The sequence below is a fragment of the Abrus precatorius genome, unplaced genomic scaffold (genome assembly GCF_003935025.1).
Source record: "Abrus precatorius isolate BTA unplaced genomic scaffold, Abrus_2018 Scaffold4, whole genome shotgun sequence".
In the NCBI taxonomy this organism is placed as follows: Eukaryota; Viridiplantae; Streptophyta; class Magnoliopsida; order Fabales; family Fabaceae; genus Abrus; species Abrus precatorius.
The window spans coordinates 188,898-207,671 of NW_020874384.1; the positions used below are offsets into that span (position 1 = coordinate 188,898).

General features: G+C 32.6%; 3 protein-coding genes across 6 annotated transcripts; 2 read left to right on the forward strand and 1 right to left on the reverse strand.

Annotated features, from left to right (window-relative positions):
- The first annotated feature begins 656 nt into the window (after nt 1–656).
- LOC113864867 (beta-glucosidase 25) lies at nt 657–5,421 on the forward strand. Of its 2 annotated transcripts, XM_027499058.1 has the most exons (13): nt 657–1,021; nt 1,122–1,188; nt 1,299–1,357; nt 2,055–2,130; nt 2,225–2,296; nt 2,396–2,483; nt 2,561–2,816; nt 3,328–3,443; nt 3,551–3,774; nt 3,898–3,929; nt 4,464–4,566; nt 4,657–4,765; nt 5,126–5,421. In XM_027499058.1, exons 1-13 carry the CDS (start codon nt 890–892, stop codon nt 5,319–5,321), a joined length of 1,530 nt encoding a protein of 509 aa, XP_027354859.1. In that variant the 5' UTR covers nt 657–889; the 3' UTR covers nt 5,322–5,421. The 2 variants fall into 2 exon arrangements, with proteins under 2 accessions (XP_027354859.1, XP_027354860.1); XM_027499059.1 differs by lacking the exons at nt 657–1,021; nt 1,122–1,188; nt 1,299–1,357 and adding an exon at nt 1,803–1,875.
- Nucleotides 5,422–6,844: 1,423 nt separating this feature from the next.
- Nucleotides 6,845–13,696, forward strand: LOC113865180 (mRNA cap guanine-N7 methyltransferase 1). Of its 2 annotated transcripts, XM_027499574.1 has the most exons (13): nt 6,846–7,196; nt 8,002–8,141; nt 8,232–8,300; nt 8,391–8,462; nt 9,623–9,724; nt 10,489–10,545; nt 10,985–11,123; nt 11,822–11,886; nt 12,006–12,056; nt 12,253–12,315; nt 12,479–12,602; nt 12,755–12,816; nt 13,337–13,696. In XM_027499574.1, the coding sequence occupies exons 1-13, from the start codon at nt 7,121–7,123 to the stop codon at nt 13,433–13,435; spliced, it is 1,119 nt and encodes a 372-aa protein (XP_027355375.1). In that variant the 5' UTR covers nt 6,846–7,120; the 3' UTR covers nt 13,436–13,696. The 2 variants fall into 2 exon arrangements, with proteins under 2 accessions (XP_027355376.1, XP_027355375.1); XM_027499575.1 differs by lacking the exon at nt 12,006–12,056 and having other exon boundaries at nt 6,845–7,196; nt 13,337–13,621.
- A 1,600-nt stretch (nt 13,697–15,296) lies between these two features.
- Nucleotides 15,297–18,696, reverse strand: LOC113865202. Of its 2 annotated transcripts, none has more exons than XM_027499607.1 (4): nt 18,328–18,696; nt 16,571–16,757; nt 16,305–16,398; nt 15,297–15,860 (listed from the first exon to the last, which is right to left on the reverse strand). In XM_027499607.1, exons 1-4 carry the CDS (start codon nt 18,642–18,644, stop codon nt 15,517–15,519), a joined length of 942 nt encoding a protein of 313 aa, XP_027355408.1. In that variant the 5' UTR covers nt 18,645–18,696; the 3' UTR covers nt 15,297–15,516. The 2 variants fall into 2 exon arrangements, with proteins under 2 accessions (XP_027355408.1, XP_027355407.1); XM_027499606.1 differs by having other exon boundaries at nt 15,516–15,863.
- Nucleotides 18,697–18,774: the final 78 nt, after the last annotated feature.

Here is an 18,774-nt window from a genome sequence, read left to right on the forward strand (position 1 = left end):
AAGTTAGAAATTCATCCATAATAAATTGTTATAATTAATGTATATAATATTTATTATTATTATTATTTAAAATAATTATAGATTAAATTGAATAAATATAGATTTTAATACCAATCAAACTTGCTTTTATCTATCTTTCTACCTATCTATATACTGATATGTATTAAAAAACAATGAAATAAAGCATGCTTAATTGAGAATATTTTTAATTCACTTGTGCCAGGTGAATGACATCTACTATCATTGCGTGCACAGAAGTGGATTAGCAATCCAAACAGGAAGAACTTGACCACACACAAAAGAAAAGAAAAACACAATTGATAAACAATGGTTAATTCAATGATCAAGCTGAGAAGTGAGATCCTTACCCACTCTGCCCAAAAACATAAAGAAACTGAAGAAATGGAAAAGTATAAAAATGGAAAAGCACCTCTCAAGGTGGCATTCAGAAAACAACACCCAATTAGTCTCTTCCCCGCAACTATAACCCATTTTTCTGATGTAGACTGTCCCCATTCCCTTAGGTTCAAGTTTCCTCATCATTTGAATATACCCTTTTCATTTCTCTTCACACACACACACACTGCTACCAAATTTTGCTCTTAGAAGAATTTAGAAAATATCTTTTTTGTCAAATGTACCATACCATCCCAATTCCTTAGAGGCTCATCTGTCTCTTAAGAACAAAAATGGAAATCCATTTCTCATAACCTACTCCTGTTTCTAAGGAAACCCATCCTCTTTAATCTATTTCTTCTTCATCCATAGCCTTCATCTTTACAACAAAGATAGCTAAGATTTTTTCTATATATAAATAAAGCCCTGCAATATAGCTCTAACCACAAGAGACTAACTAACCAATTAAGAAAACTTTTCAACATCAACCACCATGAGGGTTGTTGGTATTACTACTAGTATTACCCTTTTCCTCATTGCACCACTCCTTGGGAAGGCAGAATCAATAACCAGAGCAGATTTTCCAAAGGGGTTTATCTTTGGAACTGCTTCTTCAGCTCACCAGGTATGCATCTAAGTTTTCATTCTACTTTTCAATCTTTTCATTGGAATTGTATTATACTAATAGAAATAGCTACCAATTGGGTACTTTTTTTATACTATAGTTTGAGGGTGCTGTTGATGAAGGAAATAAAGGAGATAGCATATGGGATACTTTTTCAAGGATACCAGGTAATCATGAAATTTTTAAGTGGAGAAAAACATCAAATATTCAAATATGTGACATCAAAATTAATCAAAATCAAAATTTTCTGATTTCTAGTTTTGCATTATGATGTTAGGGAGAATTGTGGACTTCAGTAACGCAGACATGGCAGTGGATCAATATCACCGATTTCAGGTGAAGTTGGAAGATATGTTTTTGTTGACGTCAACTTTACTTCAGCCATATTTCTTGCTCCAATTTTCCTTTTTTCTTTTGCCTCAACTAAGTTGCATGTGGCCAATATCCATATAAAAACACCCAGGATAAGAATATTGTATAAAATATAAACAATTCAGAATGAGCACCGTCATAGCTATGATGAGGATAACGTTTCACCAACCATGTGGAATATAAAATCAGCGTAAAGGGAACACATGACATAAAGTTCCCAAGCGTGTCAAGGGTTGGAAAAGATAATACCATAGTTATTGCATTTTTCTTTTTAATATAGAAACGCCCATTAATTTGTTAATTGACATGAACTTTTTTTAAAATTATTCTGTTTATGTGACCTTAGTTTAATCTTTTTTTTTCTCTTTAATCATTTCACATAGGTTTACCCAAAAGTTAAGAAGTACGGACAGCTTAAAATTTGTTGTATCAGTGTTGAACGTACCTCTTGACATGGATACATCGATGGCATGCCCCAATAAGTGTCTGATTAATTAGTAGTAGTTGTTGTAGTGAGTGAATATTTGAGATAAGATAATTTATTTATTTTAATAATATTAATGTATTATAATTTTTTTTACTTTATGTTAAAGATTTAAATTTTAAAATTTAAGATAGTTTATTTTATAATTGAAGCACATACCAATTCCATTTTATACAGAATGATGTAAACTTGATGAAGGATTTGGGAATGGATTCTTACAGATTTTCCATCTCATGGCCAAGAATTTTCCCAAGTAAGTTGCAGTATATTCAAAACCTTTTAATTTTTGTGTGATTTTTAACATTGTCCATTTTAATGATAATGGCTATTTTAATAACTTAAAACAGATGGAACAGGGGAACCCAATACAGAGGGAATAAATTATTACAACAGCCTCATTGATGCTTTACTAGAAAAAGGTTGCTCAATTTTTTATTTGAGAATTTGATTTTAAACATGGCAAAAATTTGCATTAAAATTTTATGTTGTTTTTTTTTTTAATTTTATTTTCCAATCAGGAATCCAGCCTTTTGTAACTCTATATCATTGGGATCTTCCACAGATGCTTGAAGATAAATATGAAGGATGGCTAAGCAAACAAATCATGTAAGTGACTAATATGTTATATTGGACTTTTGAGACAAATGGTTAAGCTTCTTCATATTGACCTCTATTTATTACAGAAAAGATTTTGAGCATTATGCCTATACCTGCTTCCAAGCTTTTGGCGACAGAGTTAAGCACTGGATTACCTTCAATGAGCCTCACAACTTTGCACTTCATGGTTATGATTTAGGCATTCAAGCACCAGGAAGATGTTCCCTTTTGGGTCATCTTCTATGCAAGAAGGGAAAATCATCCACTGAGCCATATATTGTTGCTCATAACATTCTCTTATCCCATGCAGCTGCCTATAGAAGTTATCACCAACATTTCAAGGTTCCAAACCATTCATTTTCATAACATAAAAAATAAAAATTAGGAAAGTAAACCTCTGCTCTGATTCATAAACAGTTAGTGTGTTCCGATTTATTTCTTGATTTTACAAACCTTGTATTGAAAAAGTCATTTGCTTTAGAGTGCATTTGGATGAATAACTCATTTAATAAAACTTTTTTATAATAATGACTCATGTATAAATTTAACAATAAAATTTATTAAGATAAACTAAAAATAATTTATTTTGATAAGTTATTCTAAGAAATTTATTGAAATAAATTAAACATAAGTTGTTTTCCATAAATTATTTATAATTCTTTTAAACGAGATTTTTACCCCATTTTTCTATGATATTAAGGACAACATTTGCAAAATCAAAGACTAAAATGAAAATTTTATAAAATCAAGAATTAAAGTGACAAATACTTACAAACCAACCTCTAAAATTGAAGTGGAGGTTTACTCAATAAAAATGTCAATAATAATTTTGTTATTTGGATGGATAATCCAGCATCAACAAGAAGGTCAAATAGGGATAGCACTAGATGCCATTTGGTATGAACCCATAACAGAACTTGATGAAGACAGAGATGCAGCAGCAAGAGCTATGGACTTTTCACTTGGATGGTAACATTTCTTGTAGCATAAAAAAATGATTGTACATAGCTTTGTGACAACAATTAAGAGCTCATCTTCTACATAAAAGATGTGTAAGTAACACTAATGTGAATCAGGTTCCTTGACCCACTTTTCTTCGGAAAATATCCACTCTCAATGAGAAAACTTGTAGCTGAGAGATTGCCAGAGATTTCTGATGACAACTCAAACCTGCTTGTGGGATCTTTGGATTTTATTGGCATAAATCACTATACTTCTGTGTATACTCGTAATGACAGGACTAAGATTCGAAAACTGGTTATGCATGATGCTACTACTGATGCTGCTGTCATTACAACTGGTAAGCTATTAATGCAAATTGTAATACCCTTTTGTTCCTTCCTTTTTTCCCGTCTTTGTTTTAAACAAACATAACTGAAGCTGAATGGAAGTTTCTGATATTTGCTCTTGTCATGAATCCTAGCATACCGAAGAGGATCTGCAATTGGAGAAAAGGTATGCTCAAAAAACTACAAAGGCTCTGTTTGGATTGATTGAAAAGAATAGAATGGAATGATACTTGTTTGAATTTCAAAGTAGGGTGGATGGAATGAAACATGATAGAATACATTGCATTCAATTTTATACAATTTTGGGCAGGAAAAAAAATTATGTGCAGTTTCTTAAGTACTTTTCGTATTGCTTTTCAAATAGATTGAAGTTCTATTTCGATGAAATCCTAACATAGTTGTCACATTTAAGGTTGTCGCAGATTATCGAGGTAAAAATTTAATTCTAACTTGATAACAACATTTTAGTACTTACCTTAGATTATGGTGAGTGGAAGGAATCAAACTTTTTTTCCATTCCAAAAAAAAATATATCTAACCAATAAAAAGTTACTTTGTTCCACTCCACTCTATTCTGTTTCATCTCATTCCATTTTATTCCACTCATTGTTAGTTATCCTATTTAGGAGCATAATCCAAGGCTAAAATCTAAATGTAAACAGTGCACTTCATGCAAAAATCAATCATTTTTTTTTTTCAGGCAGCTTCAGGTTGGCTGCATATTGTTCCGTGGGGCATCCGAAAGTTGGTTAAACATGTGAAAAGCAAATATGGGAACACACCAGTAATTATAACAGAGAATGGTGAAATACTTTTATGGATGGAGAGCTAATCTAATATCAATTCTCAAATTATCATAAAATTTTTAATATCTATTAGATTTCTTATGGCAGGAATGGATGACCCAAATGGACCCTTTATGAACATACAAAAGGCATTAAGAGATGACAAGAGGATAAGATACCATAGGGACTATCTCTCAAACCTATCTGCAGCTATAAGGTATTATTGCAAATCCTTGAATTCTTACATCTGGGTCTGGTAACAACATTTTTTGGCTCAACTTATTTTGGAGATATAATTGTTTACCTTTTTTAGTTTCCTGAGCGAGTTTTTTAAACATAAGCAAGTATTTTTCTAAAGAAAAATATATCATGTATCAGTAAAAAGAGACATATTTAAGTGTCCCTTTATATTTTAGAGTGTATTTTTAGGATACGTCTATACAGAAAAAATATAAATAATAGTACAAGATGTCATATACTGCATCAATTTTCAATGATTCAAATCATGGATATGTTCTCTAAATTTAAGTAGAACTAAACATGCTATTAATCCTGACATAACGTGAATACAATACAGGCAAGACGATTGCAATGTACGTGGTTACTTTGTATGGTCATTACTTGACAATTGGGAGTGGAACATGGGATATACTGTACGCTTTGGACTCTACTATGTGGATTTCAGGAACAACCTTACTAGGATACCAAAAGACTCGGTGCAATGGTTCAAAAACATGCTCAGATTAGAAACAGAAACGAGTAGTGAAATTTGAATTGCTTTGTCTTACATCAAATGGATTTTGTAATTGTAAGGCTCTTTGGAAAATAGTGAATGAAATGAAATTTACAAAGCAGTAAAAAATGGTAATGAACCCAACATATAGTTGTTAGTTTTATCTCAAATCATGAGAACCTTGTACATCAATTGCTACTAATGAGACATTCATAGTTAATGGAAAGGTCAGTAATATTCCATGCTTTTCAAAGCCCACGGCAGAAACTCAAGGAGAAGGGAGAGATTTTGTTTTTATTAAAAATGGAAGAGAAATAAGGATACTTTCAAGTCTTTGTATACGTAAAAAATAAATATTGAAAGTTTGTTGTTTTCCTAAGTAGCTTCACATAACTCTGTAGATTAGTTGAGATCCTAAATGACTTTCCAATAAGATCAAAAACTTGAATGGGATTTTGTGTAAATTTATTGTTTCATATTTGAGACATTAAGTAGAGTAAATATTGTTAACTTTTTATTTACATTAAATTTTATCACTTCAATTAGAGAATTCATTACTCTTAGTAAGAATATTAAGTTTATAAACTTTCATATAATTGAAACTTTATCAATTAATTTCACACACATTAAGTATAAAGGTGAAATCTATGGCTTTTTGACTAAAATAAGGGGGAAAAAAAGTACTTATCAAAATCGTGTAATTTTAAAACATATTACCAATATGAGTAAATGGTATAGTAGTTGGACTCTTATAAATGCCAAAGTAAAAAATGCCACAACACAACATGTGTTAAGAATAATGATAACTTGCACTATAAACGCTGGCACCTATCCCTTGCATAGCCTCGATGATAAAAAAAATGTATTTATCAAAATTAATTCAATTAAATGTTGATTGGAAGTTATTGAGGGATAGAATAGTCTAAACTCAATTAGTTTTGAAGAATATATTTAGACAATAATTCAATTAAACGTTTATTTGATAATTTTTTATTTTATAAGAAATTTATATTATAAATTAAATCTTAAATTTATTAACATAAAAGAACTTATAAAATTTATAAATTAATTTTACAAAATACACTCTTAATTTCATGTTATAAACCTGGTCACTGGGTGTCCAATCACCATAATAATTTTACTTATTCTTTATTATAATTTTGTATTTCTTTCTTATTTATTTTTCAATTAGCCAAACAAAATATAAATCAAAATAACCTTCCCACTTAAAAAAATATTGTTGGGCAAGAAAAAAATTCAGTGAAAGAAAACTTCTATCTTCATCTTGGAGATAAATATATAATTAAAAATAATAAAATAATATTTTCTTTTACTCTTAAAAAAACAAACAAAAAATAAACTTTACAAACTAGACAAATAAAAAGAAGAGTTCCATCTTACAAAACGAGGAGCATGTTGGCCCATTGAACTACAAAACAAACCATGTGCCCATTTTCAGATGTCACGCAGACCACAATTCTAACGTTGTACCCACCAATCACAATTCACCATGAGTTAGGTCCAATCCACCTTCTCCGCCACCATCTCCATAGTACCTATAAATCCTTTCTCAGACCCAAAATTCTTGTTGCTTTCTGCACTTCATTCTCTTTCAATTCCCTCATCCTCCTCACACTCCTCTCTCTTCAAATCAAACGAACCCCACTAACACTACACAACACAAAACCACACGCGATCCTCTCTCCTAGTTTTCTGCTAAAAAACTTGGTATCAGTTTCAATTGTTTCTCTGACACCCACCAACGATTCTTTTAGCATCATCCACTCACAGAGTTTAGTGTCATCGTGTTACTATTCTCATTTTTCTTCATCGTTCCCAATGAAACGAGGGTATCAGGAATCTCCTTCAACCTCTTTCGGTCCGCCTCAATCCAAAGCTAGACACGATCCTCAAGGTAACCTTTTCAGTGCTTTTTGCACCACCCCTTTTGTTTCTTCCTTTTGATTTCACCCTTTTGAAGGGTATTTGGATCTGGTGTTCCTTGGTTTCGAGACTTCAAGCTGTGACTTTTCAAGTAGAGGAATGTAGAAAAAGAAAGGAATCTTTTGAGGCTTTTGTAATACCTTTGGCTTGGTTTGGAATATTGAGTTAACAATTAACAGTAGAATGTAAATGAAAGTGCACCTAGATTTTTGTAATATTAGGTTAGAGTTTGGGAACTGAAGTTGAAAGTAGTGGTTTTTCTACTTCTTGACTGTGTAATGAACAAGCAAAGTTGCTCGCATGTTTGATGAAAACAGTATTACAGTGGGGGATGCTGTATTGTGCGTTTAGAAGAGCTTCTCGATGGCTTATAGAAATAACTTATGACTGCTACAAGCTCTTTTTAACTTATTGCAACTTTTGGTTAAACTTATTAAAATAAATTATTTTCGGCTTATCCTAACAATTTCATGGTTAAATTTACGACTTAAGTCATCATTTAAAAAGAGTTTATTGAATAAGTGCATAAGTAAATGTAAATGAAGTTCACAATAATTTTGTGATTCTAAGTTTCAGTGTGTAAAGCATTTGTATAATTTGATTGTGGGGAGTAAAGGAAACAAAAAGTAGGGGCTTTCTATGTATTTGTGACTGTATGATGTGTTATCCAAGTTGGTAATGTGTATTTTTCTATCATGTTTCCGTGCATTGGTTGTTGAAAGCTTAAATCAGGTTGTGATTCTTGTGCTTATTTCCATTTGATGCATTGTGTTTAGGTGATCCACTCTTTCTCGAGGATGAAAGCACGAAAATTTTTGCTCGGAAAGTAGCCGATCATTACAGTGCAAGATCCAACCAGACTTTGGAAGAACGGGAGGCTAGTCCGATAATTCATCTGAAGAAACTTAATAATTGGGTATGTGTTGTAGGCTCTAATACATGATTTGTATCCCAGAGTATTACATGATTGTTGATTAATGACTTCATCAATTTTGTTGTTTAACAGATTAAAAGTGTCTTAATTCAGCTGTACGCTCGTCGAGGAGATGCAGTGCTTGACCTCGCCTGTGGCAAGGTGTTGATTATTTTTGTATTGTTTATGTACCACAAGTCATCCGTAGTTTCTTGGCTAAGCATCCTTTGTTATATCATAAATGTTCTTCAGGGTGGTGATCTTATCAAATGGGACAAGGCCAAAATTGGATATTATGTTGGTATTGACATTGCTGAAGGTTCGGTAAGTATTAAATTTTTCTGTACGTCTGTGCACTGGTTTTCCTCATCTGATGGTTTCCATAATTACTTCCATCAAATCATACTAAGATGCAGTTGAGTAGGGCTTTCTCAACACAATAAAATCATTTCTTGGGAATAATTAAGGGTACACTAGTCACCAATGAAGCATCAATCCTTGCATTTGCTTCATGTCTTCATATCGAATATGTATTGAATACTGATACTCTCAAATACTTCACCAGTTCACCAATAAGTATTTATGAAGCATAGTAGTTAATAGTGTGCCATTGTGGCCACAATAGTAACAAAAATTACAGTGTTATGCACTATGGCTGCACTACCATGATATAGGCTTCAGAAGCCCATTTTGACCCCTGAAACAATGTTGTTTAGGCCCTTTAGGGTATGGTAAGTACTATAGTAAAAAAGATAAGGTCAAATGACAAGTTACGATGTATAAATACAATATGCATATATCAGATATGAGTCATTTCTTTGTTCATAGGATGATTCATTATTTCAATTTTAAATTGTAAACAACTTGATAAGTATTTTTGTGTGATAAGAACATTGAGAGAAACACACTACTAAATTTAGTCATTGTTGTCAGAGTCTAAGGCCTCATAAACTCTACACTAAAGTGTCAAACTTTTAATGTGGGACTCAAGTCTTATACCTTGTAATTGGGTTCGACCATCCTATCATGCTCTACAGAGCTGGTTATGCACTTGCCCTTTAACTAGTCTTGGGCAAGCAATTCTGGTGAGACCACCTACACTATTTGTTTGCAATTAAAAGACGTAGTGACATACTCTAATACTAAATTAATGAGAACTTTGAGAGAATCACACCACAAAAGTTAATTGTTGTATTTGAGAGCTCAAGGATTTGTAAATTCCGCATTAGAATCCTATACTTCTAATGCAGGAATCAAAAGTTGCATGCATTGTAATCGCATCTTAACATCATTTCCTCCTAGTGGTAGTAAATTTTCCATCATAGATATATATTGCCCCAACTTTAGGTGATGAACATATATCTTATAGCCCAAATTCTTGCTGTAATGTGGTGAAACATTGTATACCTTTTTGTGTCAAACTATTGCAATTATCAAGTGTGTTTTCCTCACTGTCTGCTCACTGAATTCAACAATCTGTCCAGATCAAAGACTGCCGGACACGTTACAATGGCGATGCTGATCACCATCAGCGGCGTAAAAAGTTTTCATTTCCTGCTCGCCTTATATGTGGAGATTGTTATGAGGTGATGACATTTCTATCCTTTGAATAAAGTGATTCTATGCTTTATGATTGATAACTTAATTAGGTCTCAAGTAAGAATAACTTACTAATGTTTTGAAGTGCAGTTCTTGTCTCTGTTTATTCTTAATGTATTGTTTGAAAACAAATCAAGAAGGGAATAAATATGAAAGGAATGAAAGTGGGAAAGATATACAGATAAATGGAAAATTAGATTCCAACAAACTCTTTCCTTCAGATCCATTCCCCTCAAAATCACTCTATTCAATGTAAATGTATTTTAACAAAGTAGAAGCCAAAATTTTTGACACATTACTGATATTTCTTTGTCAATAACTCTTTATTTCTCTTTTTTTGTTTGTTTTTATTCTGGCTGTGTAACTGTTTTTGGCTTCCATTCCTCTTAAACCTGAACATAAAACAAATTGAGATGTAGGTTAATTTTATGTCTTATTAATATTTTGTAAATAACGGTTAAGAAAATTGTGGGTACCATATAAGTTAATTTTTTTAGTACAACTACTTCCAACTTATTTTTTGAAATTATTTTAACATATGTTTGGAATCACTTGATTAGAGTGGTTCACTGACTTGCCTAAGTAGATATGAACCTGATAGAGTAGTGCTTGATCAAGTCGATTAAAAATTTTGGAAGTTCAATTTGTAGTAGAGAGAGTTACGTTGTGATATTCAGCACTAATACCAAGTTCTGTATTTTGTATAGATGTTCCAATAAGGTCTCATTGCTCATATCATTTGCAATTTCAGGTTCGCTTGGACAAAGTTCTTGCAGATGATGCTCCTTTTGATATTTGTAGTTGCCAGGTGACTGATACATTCTTGAATTAATTATAAATCATTGATGTATTTATGCTAGAAAATGTAATAACTTTAGAAGTGGCTTCTCTGACTCCCAATAACTACCATGTTTTTTCACATTAACCTTCAGCTCATACATTCTTGTTTAAATATTTTTATGCCTTTATGATGGCGATTTATTTGGCATCTAAGTTTACTCTTGCAAAGTGCTTATTGTGCTACAGTTGCCCCAATACAAATTAAATTAACTGGTAATTTAGTGGGATGTCCACCATTTATATTCTTGAGGACATCTTCTTTCCCCTTCAATAAGCAAAACTGCTGTACTGTTTTGTTGAAAAACAAAGTCGGCTTACCCATGATTGTGTTAATACAAATTATGAACTTCCTTCCACCTTGTTAAGTGTATGTTGGCTTCTAGTCTGAAACTTTTTAAATGCTGCAGTTTGCCTTGCATTACTCCTGGTCTACTGAGGCCCGTGCTCGGCAAGCATTGGCTAATGTGTCAGCTTTACTTCGCCCGGGAGGCATTTTCATTGGAACTATGCCTGATGCCAATGTGATTATCAAAAAGCTTAGAGAAGGTTTTGGTCTACGAATTATTATTCTTTTAGAATAAATTTGGTTGTTGATGAAGTCCTATGACATGAACTGATCCATGTAGCTAACATTATCTTGTGAAATAAGACAAGGTGATTGTTGTTGTTTTAAAACAAATTTGATAGAAATTGATAACTTTTTATTAAGAAAGTTAACAAAGGATTGCTTGTGTTTGAGTAAATACTTTTAATTAAAATAATAGTATATGTACGAATTTGGTCTTTTATCATGTAAATTGTCTCAAGGTATATAAAAGACTAAACCTTTTTACATGTCATTCTGCTTATATTTTGATTTGACACAGAAGAACGCCTGTGTTTGTGCAATCAACGAGAAAAGAAATGATCTATTCCACAAATAGCATTTTGCACTTTTATTCTTTCCTCATTGCTTGTGAGATTTTCTATATGCAATTGAATTGATGCAAAGTATTTCGCATGACATAGGCTTCATCTCTTTCTCCATAGTGATATTATTTCATTTGTGTTTTCTTAAAATTTTTATTAATAATAAACAACAAATAATAATAATGTACTGTATTTATTTCCCTATTATTTTATGTAAAAACTTAAAAGGGGGACTAGAGACTCCTATGCTGGATATAAGTGGGAATTTTGCTGGGTATGGCAGATCATTTTTGTTATTCTTGATTGGAGATGCTATTTTCACTGTGAATATGCAGCTGAAGGATTAGCTTTTGGTAACAGTGTCTATTGGGTGCGTTTTGATGAAGAGTTTTCTGAGAAGGTAATGTTCTCCTGATCTATTGCATCATCGTTTTCTTGTTAATGCATGGAGCCTGTGTAATTTTGGAAATGACCTCGGGAATTCTACATCTTACCCGAAATTGTCCTTGTGTGATTCAGAAATTTAAATCTTCCAGCCCTTTTGGAATAAAGTACACGTTCCATTTGGAGGTATCTTTCTTTTTAATCTTCTCCTTTTTCGAAACATCAATAGCTGTTTTTGAATTTACCTGTCAAATCACTGAGATGTATGACTTTGTGTATGCACAAACATAGAGAACTTTTGCATACAAAGATCGTCTCTCTTATTAACACTTGCGTTCCGTTAATACCTATGTTGCCATTAAGACATGATGTCTTGTTCCAGGATGCTGTTGATTGTCCTGAATGGATTGTCCCCTTCCATATCTTCAAGTCATTAGCTGAAGAGGTGTGTATCACTGTCTGTACACCATGCAAAATTTTACGATGATCCATCCACTCCCATTGCCACCCACATCTATAAAATTAAAAAATTTATACCTTTTCTAGGCTAATTATTGGATTGGAAATTGTTGTGCTCTAGACGTCTCATATAAACTTATCTTTTACAGTATGACTTTGAGCTTGTTTTTGCAAAGAACTCCCACGAATTTGTGCACGACTATATGAAAAAAGTGGAATTTGTGGAGCTCATGCGACGGCTCGGTGCATTGGGAGATGGCAACCAAGATCAAAGTAACCCTCAATGCCTACTCTATCTTCTTTCCAATTTCCATAAACTTCTTTTGAACATTACTCTTCCCTGTCTTTTTATGTAAAATCTCGTTTTTTACTTCTTCGGGTTAACAGAAATCCTTGTAATTTAGTACATTTGTATTCTATATCAGGTACACTCTCAGCGGACGAATGGGAAGCAGCATATTTATACATGTCATTTGTATTGAGAAAGGTCAGTGGCAGAAGCATTTGAGTTGGATGGTTCACGCTGATAACGAAAACTTTATCAATTCTCCTTTACTGTGTAACCCTTTCCCTTTAAAGCAACACCTAACATATATGGTTAGTTTTTCATAATTAATATTTTCTTAAAATGAAAAGGATCTTGCTAAGTCAAGAAATCAACGAACATAAAACTTCAGCTACATGAATCATACAACATTATTAAGTTTATCGAGTACAATTAAGTTAAAAATTTCAAAGTGGATTTTTTTATTGAAAATCACAGGAAGAGATACATTAATAGCAATTTTTAATAAAACTTTTTTATTTTTTATTCTTTAACTACGTCACTGGTTAGGATTTGTCATTAAAAAATAAGAAAAAACTGTGAAGTAAAGAAAAATAACTGCAATAAAGTAGGTATTACAGAAATATTGAAATCTGCTTGTAGGCTATAATGCCACTATGTTTAACTTGTTCTTATAAATTGTTGCAAAATTGTTGAAATGGGTATTTTTGTGACCATACAGCGAGGTCAACCAGACAAAAACCAATCTAGTAGCAGAAGGGACCGAGGGTCGATGCATATTTCAGAGGAAGACATAATGTACATTAGCAGCGATTATTAACATGAATAACAGCACAGGACATGAAGTGGCTTGCATTGTCATGTGCATTCAATTCATCTCACAATCTTGAGCTCCAGCAATTTTTTTTGCTGCAAGATGCAGGTTGAATTTTGTAGGGTCCATAATAAATATTTGTAACAAATTTTTAGCCTCTGGACAAGACTTATGGCAGTTTAATTTTACCAAACTCGCTAACATTAATATTTTCCTCGTTGTTATAACAGTCGATAATATTAAGCAAGATCCAGTAGAATGGGTTTCACTGAAGGAACAACTGTTTACTACCACAAAAGACTAAAATTATTACTAATTAAACATGAATCTAAATAAATGCCAAAACTTTTATGGGCAGGGTCTACAGGCACCATCAAAACTTAAAAATAGTATTAAAATAACTTTTGTATCAATTTAAAAACAATATTTATATACCATTATAACATATCTGAGGATTGAATTGGTTATTGCAGTGTTCATTGAAGAATTTTTCTTCTGAGATGAAAACTATATCCAAGTCATTTACGCATTGAATTGTCTTGATTCAGCCTATGGTAATGTGATTCATTTAACTTTGGGTTTAACTATTTCTTACATTATTGTCACCAGATTTGTTCTATGATAAATCTTATATGTAAAACGAAAATTTCAATATGCGGTAGCCAGGGTTTTGAGAGAATCCTACATGTCTATTAAGAGAGATATCAACACAATTTTATATGATTCTTGTCATATGAAATTTTAACATGAGAGAATTCATTCTCACATGCAAGGGACATGTTGCCTTTTCATTCATATATATTAGATTAAAACTCGTTTTCTTGAGAGTTCTTAATTTTTGTGTTTTTTCTCATTCAAAACTTAGTGCATTTCATTTACAATATTTTTAAAAAATGAAATCCTTCAAACAGCTTAGCATGTATTGTCAGTAATTTCAAGTATTCTATTTTTTAAACAACATTTTGGATTTTAATTAACTATGCATATTTTCTTTGTAGTTTTTAACTTTTCCCCAAAATTTTAATTTGTACTCTTTTTCGTTTTACCTGAACATTAAAAAGATAAAACTTATATCAAATTCTCAAATCAAACAATGATATGCATTTTTTATTATGAAAATTTAAAAATTATCCACATGCCGTTATTTGATTTGATAAGATATAAATAATTTAGGGGCATTTAAAAGAGCTTATGAAAAGATTAACAAAATAATTTATAATTCTCAAGTTTTCTTCTTTCTTTTTTTTTATCACAATAAGTTTTATGATTAATTCTCATAAATGCCATGTGATAAGACTCTATTAAAAATAAGCAACTAATTAAACTACTTATCCAAATACATCCTTAACGGAACATTTGTCTATTTTAAGAAAATATGAAATACACATTAATTTTACAACAAAAAAAACAAAACTAATGTTATAATTTAAGTATTCTTATCAATGAAAATTAAAATTGTTTTGATAAAATATTTATATTTTATATTATTATATACTATTAAAGTGAAACAGAGCAACATAAAACCTAAATTTTGTAATTTACAGTACCACAAAACGTCAATCTTACCGCTCTATAACAAGGTCGTCATCACCTTTTAATTTGATAATTACACGTTGCACCTCCAATTCCCACGTGTCTTTCAGGATCTAACATAATTTTGGTTGAAATTTTCATTCCGCACCTTTTATAATTTCAGGACAGAATAGATAGTCATAAGAAATTGCATATTCTTTCCAAAAGAGAACTTCAAAATCTGAATGAAAAATTTCATCTTCAAATTAAATGACGAGCCAAGATGTTTGTAATAGTTCAATCCCAAGTTTATCCAAACAGAAGAGCTAAGGCAAGACATTGAAAAACCATTTAATGATGGGAATAGTGAAGAAATAAAACAAGGGTGATAAGAAAAAGAAGCAACATAAAAGAAACATAACTAGCAAGTCGAGCTTTCAAATGTCAAGAGAAATCCACAACCGAGTCGAAACACTACGTGCCATTCTATTTAGTTTAAAAGCATTTCATACTTAATTACAAGTTTTGAAAACAATTAGGAATCTCGACAAATTGGAATTTTTTCCTTTAGGAGTTTAAACTCTCTTCACCAGTACCACCATTATAACCAGTACCACCAATCCCATGAAGGTTCCTCCCATGAAAGTTTTAGAATCCATGAAACTAAAATTTGAACTTTCATCAGTATCAGCACACTTTTTCTCTTTCTCAGCTGCTGGGAATATGTTCTGAAGGAAGCTTGACATGCTACTAACCAGTTCTGCAACTGTAAGCTTTATATTCTGCAGAAGACCCATGAAATCAAAAAACCCTTTTCCTGAGGAAGTCTCAGGCTCCACCTTTTCAGCATTTTGCACCCCTTCAAAACCAGCCACTTCAGCACCGGCAGTTAACTCTACCACTTTTTCAGTACTTCCCACTGCTTCAAAAGCCACAGCAGTACAATTTGCATTAACGTCCAGCACAAAGAATAAGAAAATTAATGGAAAATTTTTTCAGTATTCCTGGAGTATGTACTCTCCTCTCTTAAAAGCAAACCATCTGCTACTACAGGAATACCATAAAATTTGTTCAGAAATAATGGAAAGACGTTTGACAAAACCTTTTTTTGTCTTTTTTCGGTTTTTACACAAATATGACATTCTTCATTTGGTTTCCTATTTTTGAACGTGTATATGAAATAGTAAAAACTTCAGCAATCCTATTTTCACTGTTTTCTCCTGTATGAAGTCTTTTGTGTGTGTATGGAGGGGGGGGGGGTTGGTTGATAAAATATAATAATTAGTGAAAACAGAAAAATTAAAATAAGAAACACTTTTTTAACCAAACATGCCTTAAGAGACTCATTAAATATAATGATTACCTGTTTGGTGCGATTGGAAGAAATTATTGATGGCAGAATTTTCCATGACTGCTTTCCATACATTAGGGTCAGAAGCAATAGAAGCCACAACAGTCTGGTTGGAACCAAAGACAAGTGAATTCCGTTAATTCAATAAATGAAGCTAAGCTTTCATTTAATAAACATTTTTCAATATTGCACTTAACAGCTTTCATTTAATAAACATTTCAATATTCTACAAAACAGGATGGCAAAAGAGACTTTCGTTTGAACATAAAAAATTTTACCTGGGCCTCAGGACTTGTACTAAGCAATTGAAAAGCCTGAATTGCATGCTTTGGTACCGAAGGATTTGAAATAGCCTCAATGACACAAGATTTGGTCACTGGCTCATAACGAGTAGGAGATAGAACAGAGACTTGACTGTCGGGAGATGAGCCCTCACATTTGGAAGAATCAGAAGAAAGATATATTCTGAAAAATGAAAATTATGATCTTAGGATAGAGAAATGTATCATCAGATCAGATCTAAGATAATCAAAAATATGAAAAAAGCAATGACATTCAAAATACATAATATAACATAATCATTGCTCCCCGCAACTGCACTCAGCACCCAAGAAAGGGAATTCAAATAATACTTCTCCATCAAGCAACTTTTTGACAACCGAAAGGTCCAAAACTAAATACTCAATTGAATTGATAGACAATGAATAATTCAATTTGGAACACTGCCCAAAAGTAATTCAACATTACCAATTTACTTTTACAGAGGATAATAATTACCTCTAGACACAAAGATAACATAAGCAACAAGAGTTAAAAAGAGGAAGAGTGGATGACAATATTTTTCCAAGAGTAAAGATTCCTTATTTGACATGAACTTCAAGTATAACTGCACCCTCAATGAAGTCAATGCCAACAAAGTTTATCCCCAATATTACCAAGAAATTGATGAGTTTATGTCTGCAATTCCAACCATTTATATTATCATATTATTATGCTAAAAATCACTTCTGAAAGGAAAAAAAAAGGAATTATAATGATTAAGCATGGCTGTCATAGATGAAAAAGGACAACAACAAAAAGCGACCCTAACTTCATGAAGGACAAATTCATTTCATCCTTCATGATAAAACTATGATACTAAGAAGTAAGAAGATCAAGATACTCACGACAAACTTAATTGACCAAGTGAATAAATAGTGATAAGCTTGCCGGAACTAGCATATACAATAAAGACTACCACAGGTCACAGGCATCACCATTTTTGTTGTGTTAAAGCAATCTATTTTATAGTCTTGAAACCATGCTCATGTATTTTTACAAATGAGAGGAAGAGAAATGCCACAACACTATCTCTAAATACTCCTTCCCATGTACACTCTTCAACTAAAACCCTTCTTTCACACAATGTTTTGAGCGAAATAAGATGCATTAAATTACACGGATCATAATCCTTAATTACTAGGACCCACTCAATATCGACCCGATATGTGTTATTATTGGCATTTCCCATGTACATAATTGACTCAAACCACATGCCACTTTACAAATTCTCAGTTTCAATAAGAAATGTGTTCCAGTAATGTTTTTTTTAAAAAGAGGATTTATATATAGAAATTAATTTTGATCCTCTGACAAACAACAAGGTCTTTATCTTAGTGACCTGCAACAGGAATCACACGACTTCAGTGGACTTGATCAAAAGCTCTACCCCTTTTAACAAGTGCATTGTTACGTTTTTCAATTAAAAAAAAATTAGAATTTTAATTCCTTAACCCGCTAAGTGAACGAACCCTATTGAAAGTTGAAACGCAGTAAAAAAAAAAAACCCCTTTACCAACAGGAAAAAACCTGACAGGAACAGCATAAAAATGAATACATAAACACGAAAAACACAGTACTTCAAAAACACTAAAACCAAAACAAAACCTTCAAAATTGAAATAGAAACCACAAATACATAAAACCAAAAATAAAACTTCCAACAAAACCATAATCAGCAGTAAAAAATAAAATAAAATAAAATAAAAGCCCTATACTTATCAATAGCGTCCTTCAGTTCCGTGGTGGCTTCCTTAGCTTCCTCGAAACTCGGGGCAGAGCCGAACACCATTCTCGGCACGACCAAATCGCCGTCGTCTTCGAACTCCCAATCCTCCCACGACACGGTGTGCAGCGGCGCAACCTCAGCGGCTTTCGATCCTTGCAAAGACACTCCGGTAACCGACGCGGGTCGCGACGCTTGACGCACCGATTGCTCAGTCGGGAGCGACGCCGACGATCCCCGGAGGCCGGACCTACCGACGCCGAGGCCGGCGAGCTTCGCCGCCGTACGCATAGCTCCTCCGCCACCCATTTTTCTGATCACTCACTTGAAACTCGAAAGAAACAAAACTTTATCTGAGCGAAATGGTCGCTTAGTTTACACGTTTAAGTGTTTAACCATTGCGATGAGGACTTTGAGTTACACGTGGCATTCCGAAGAC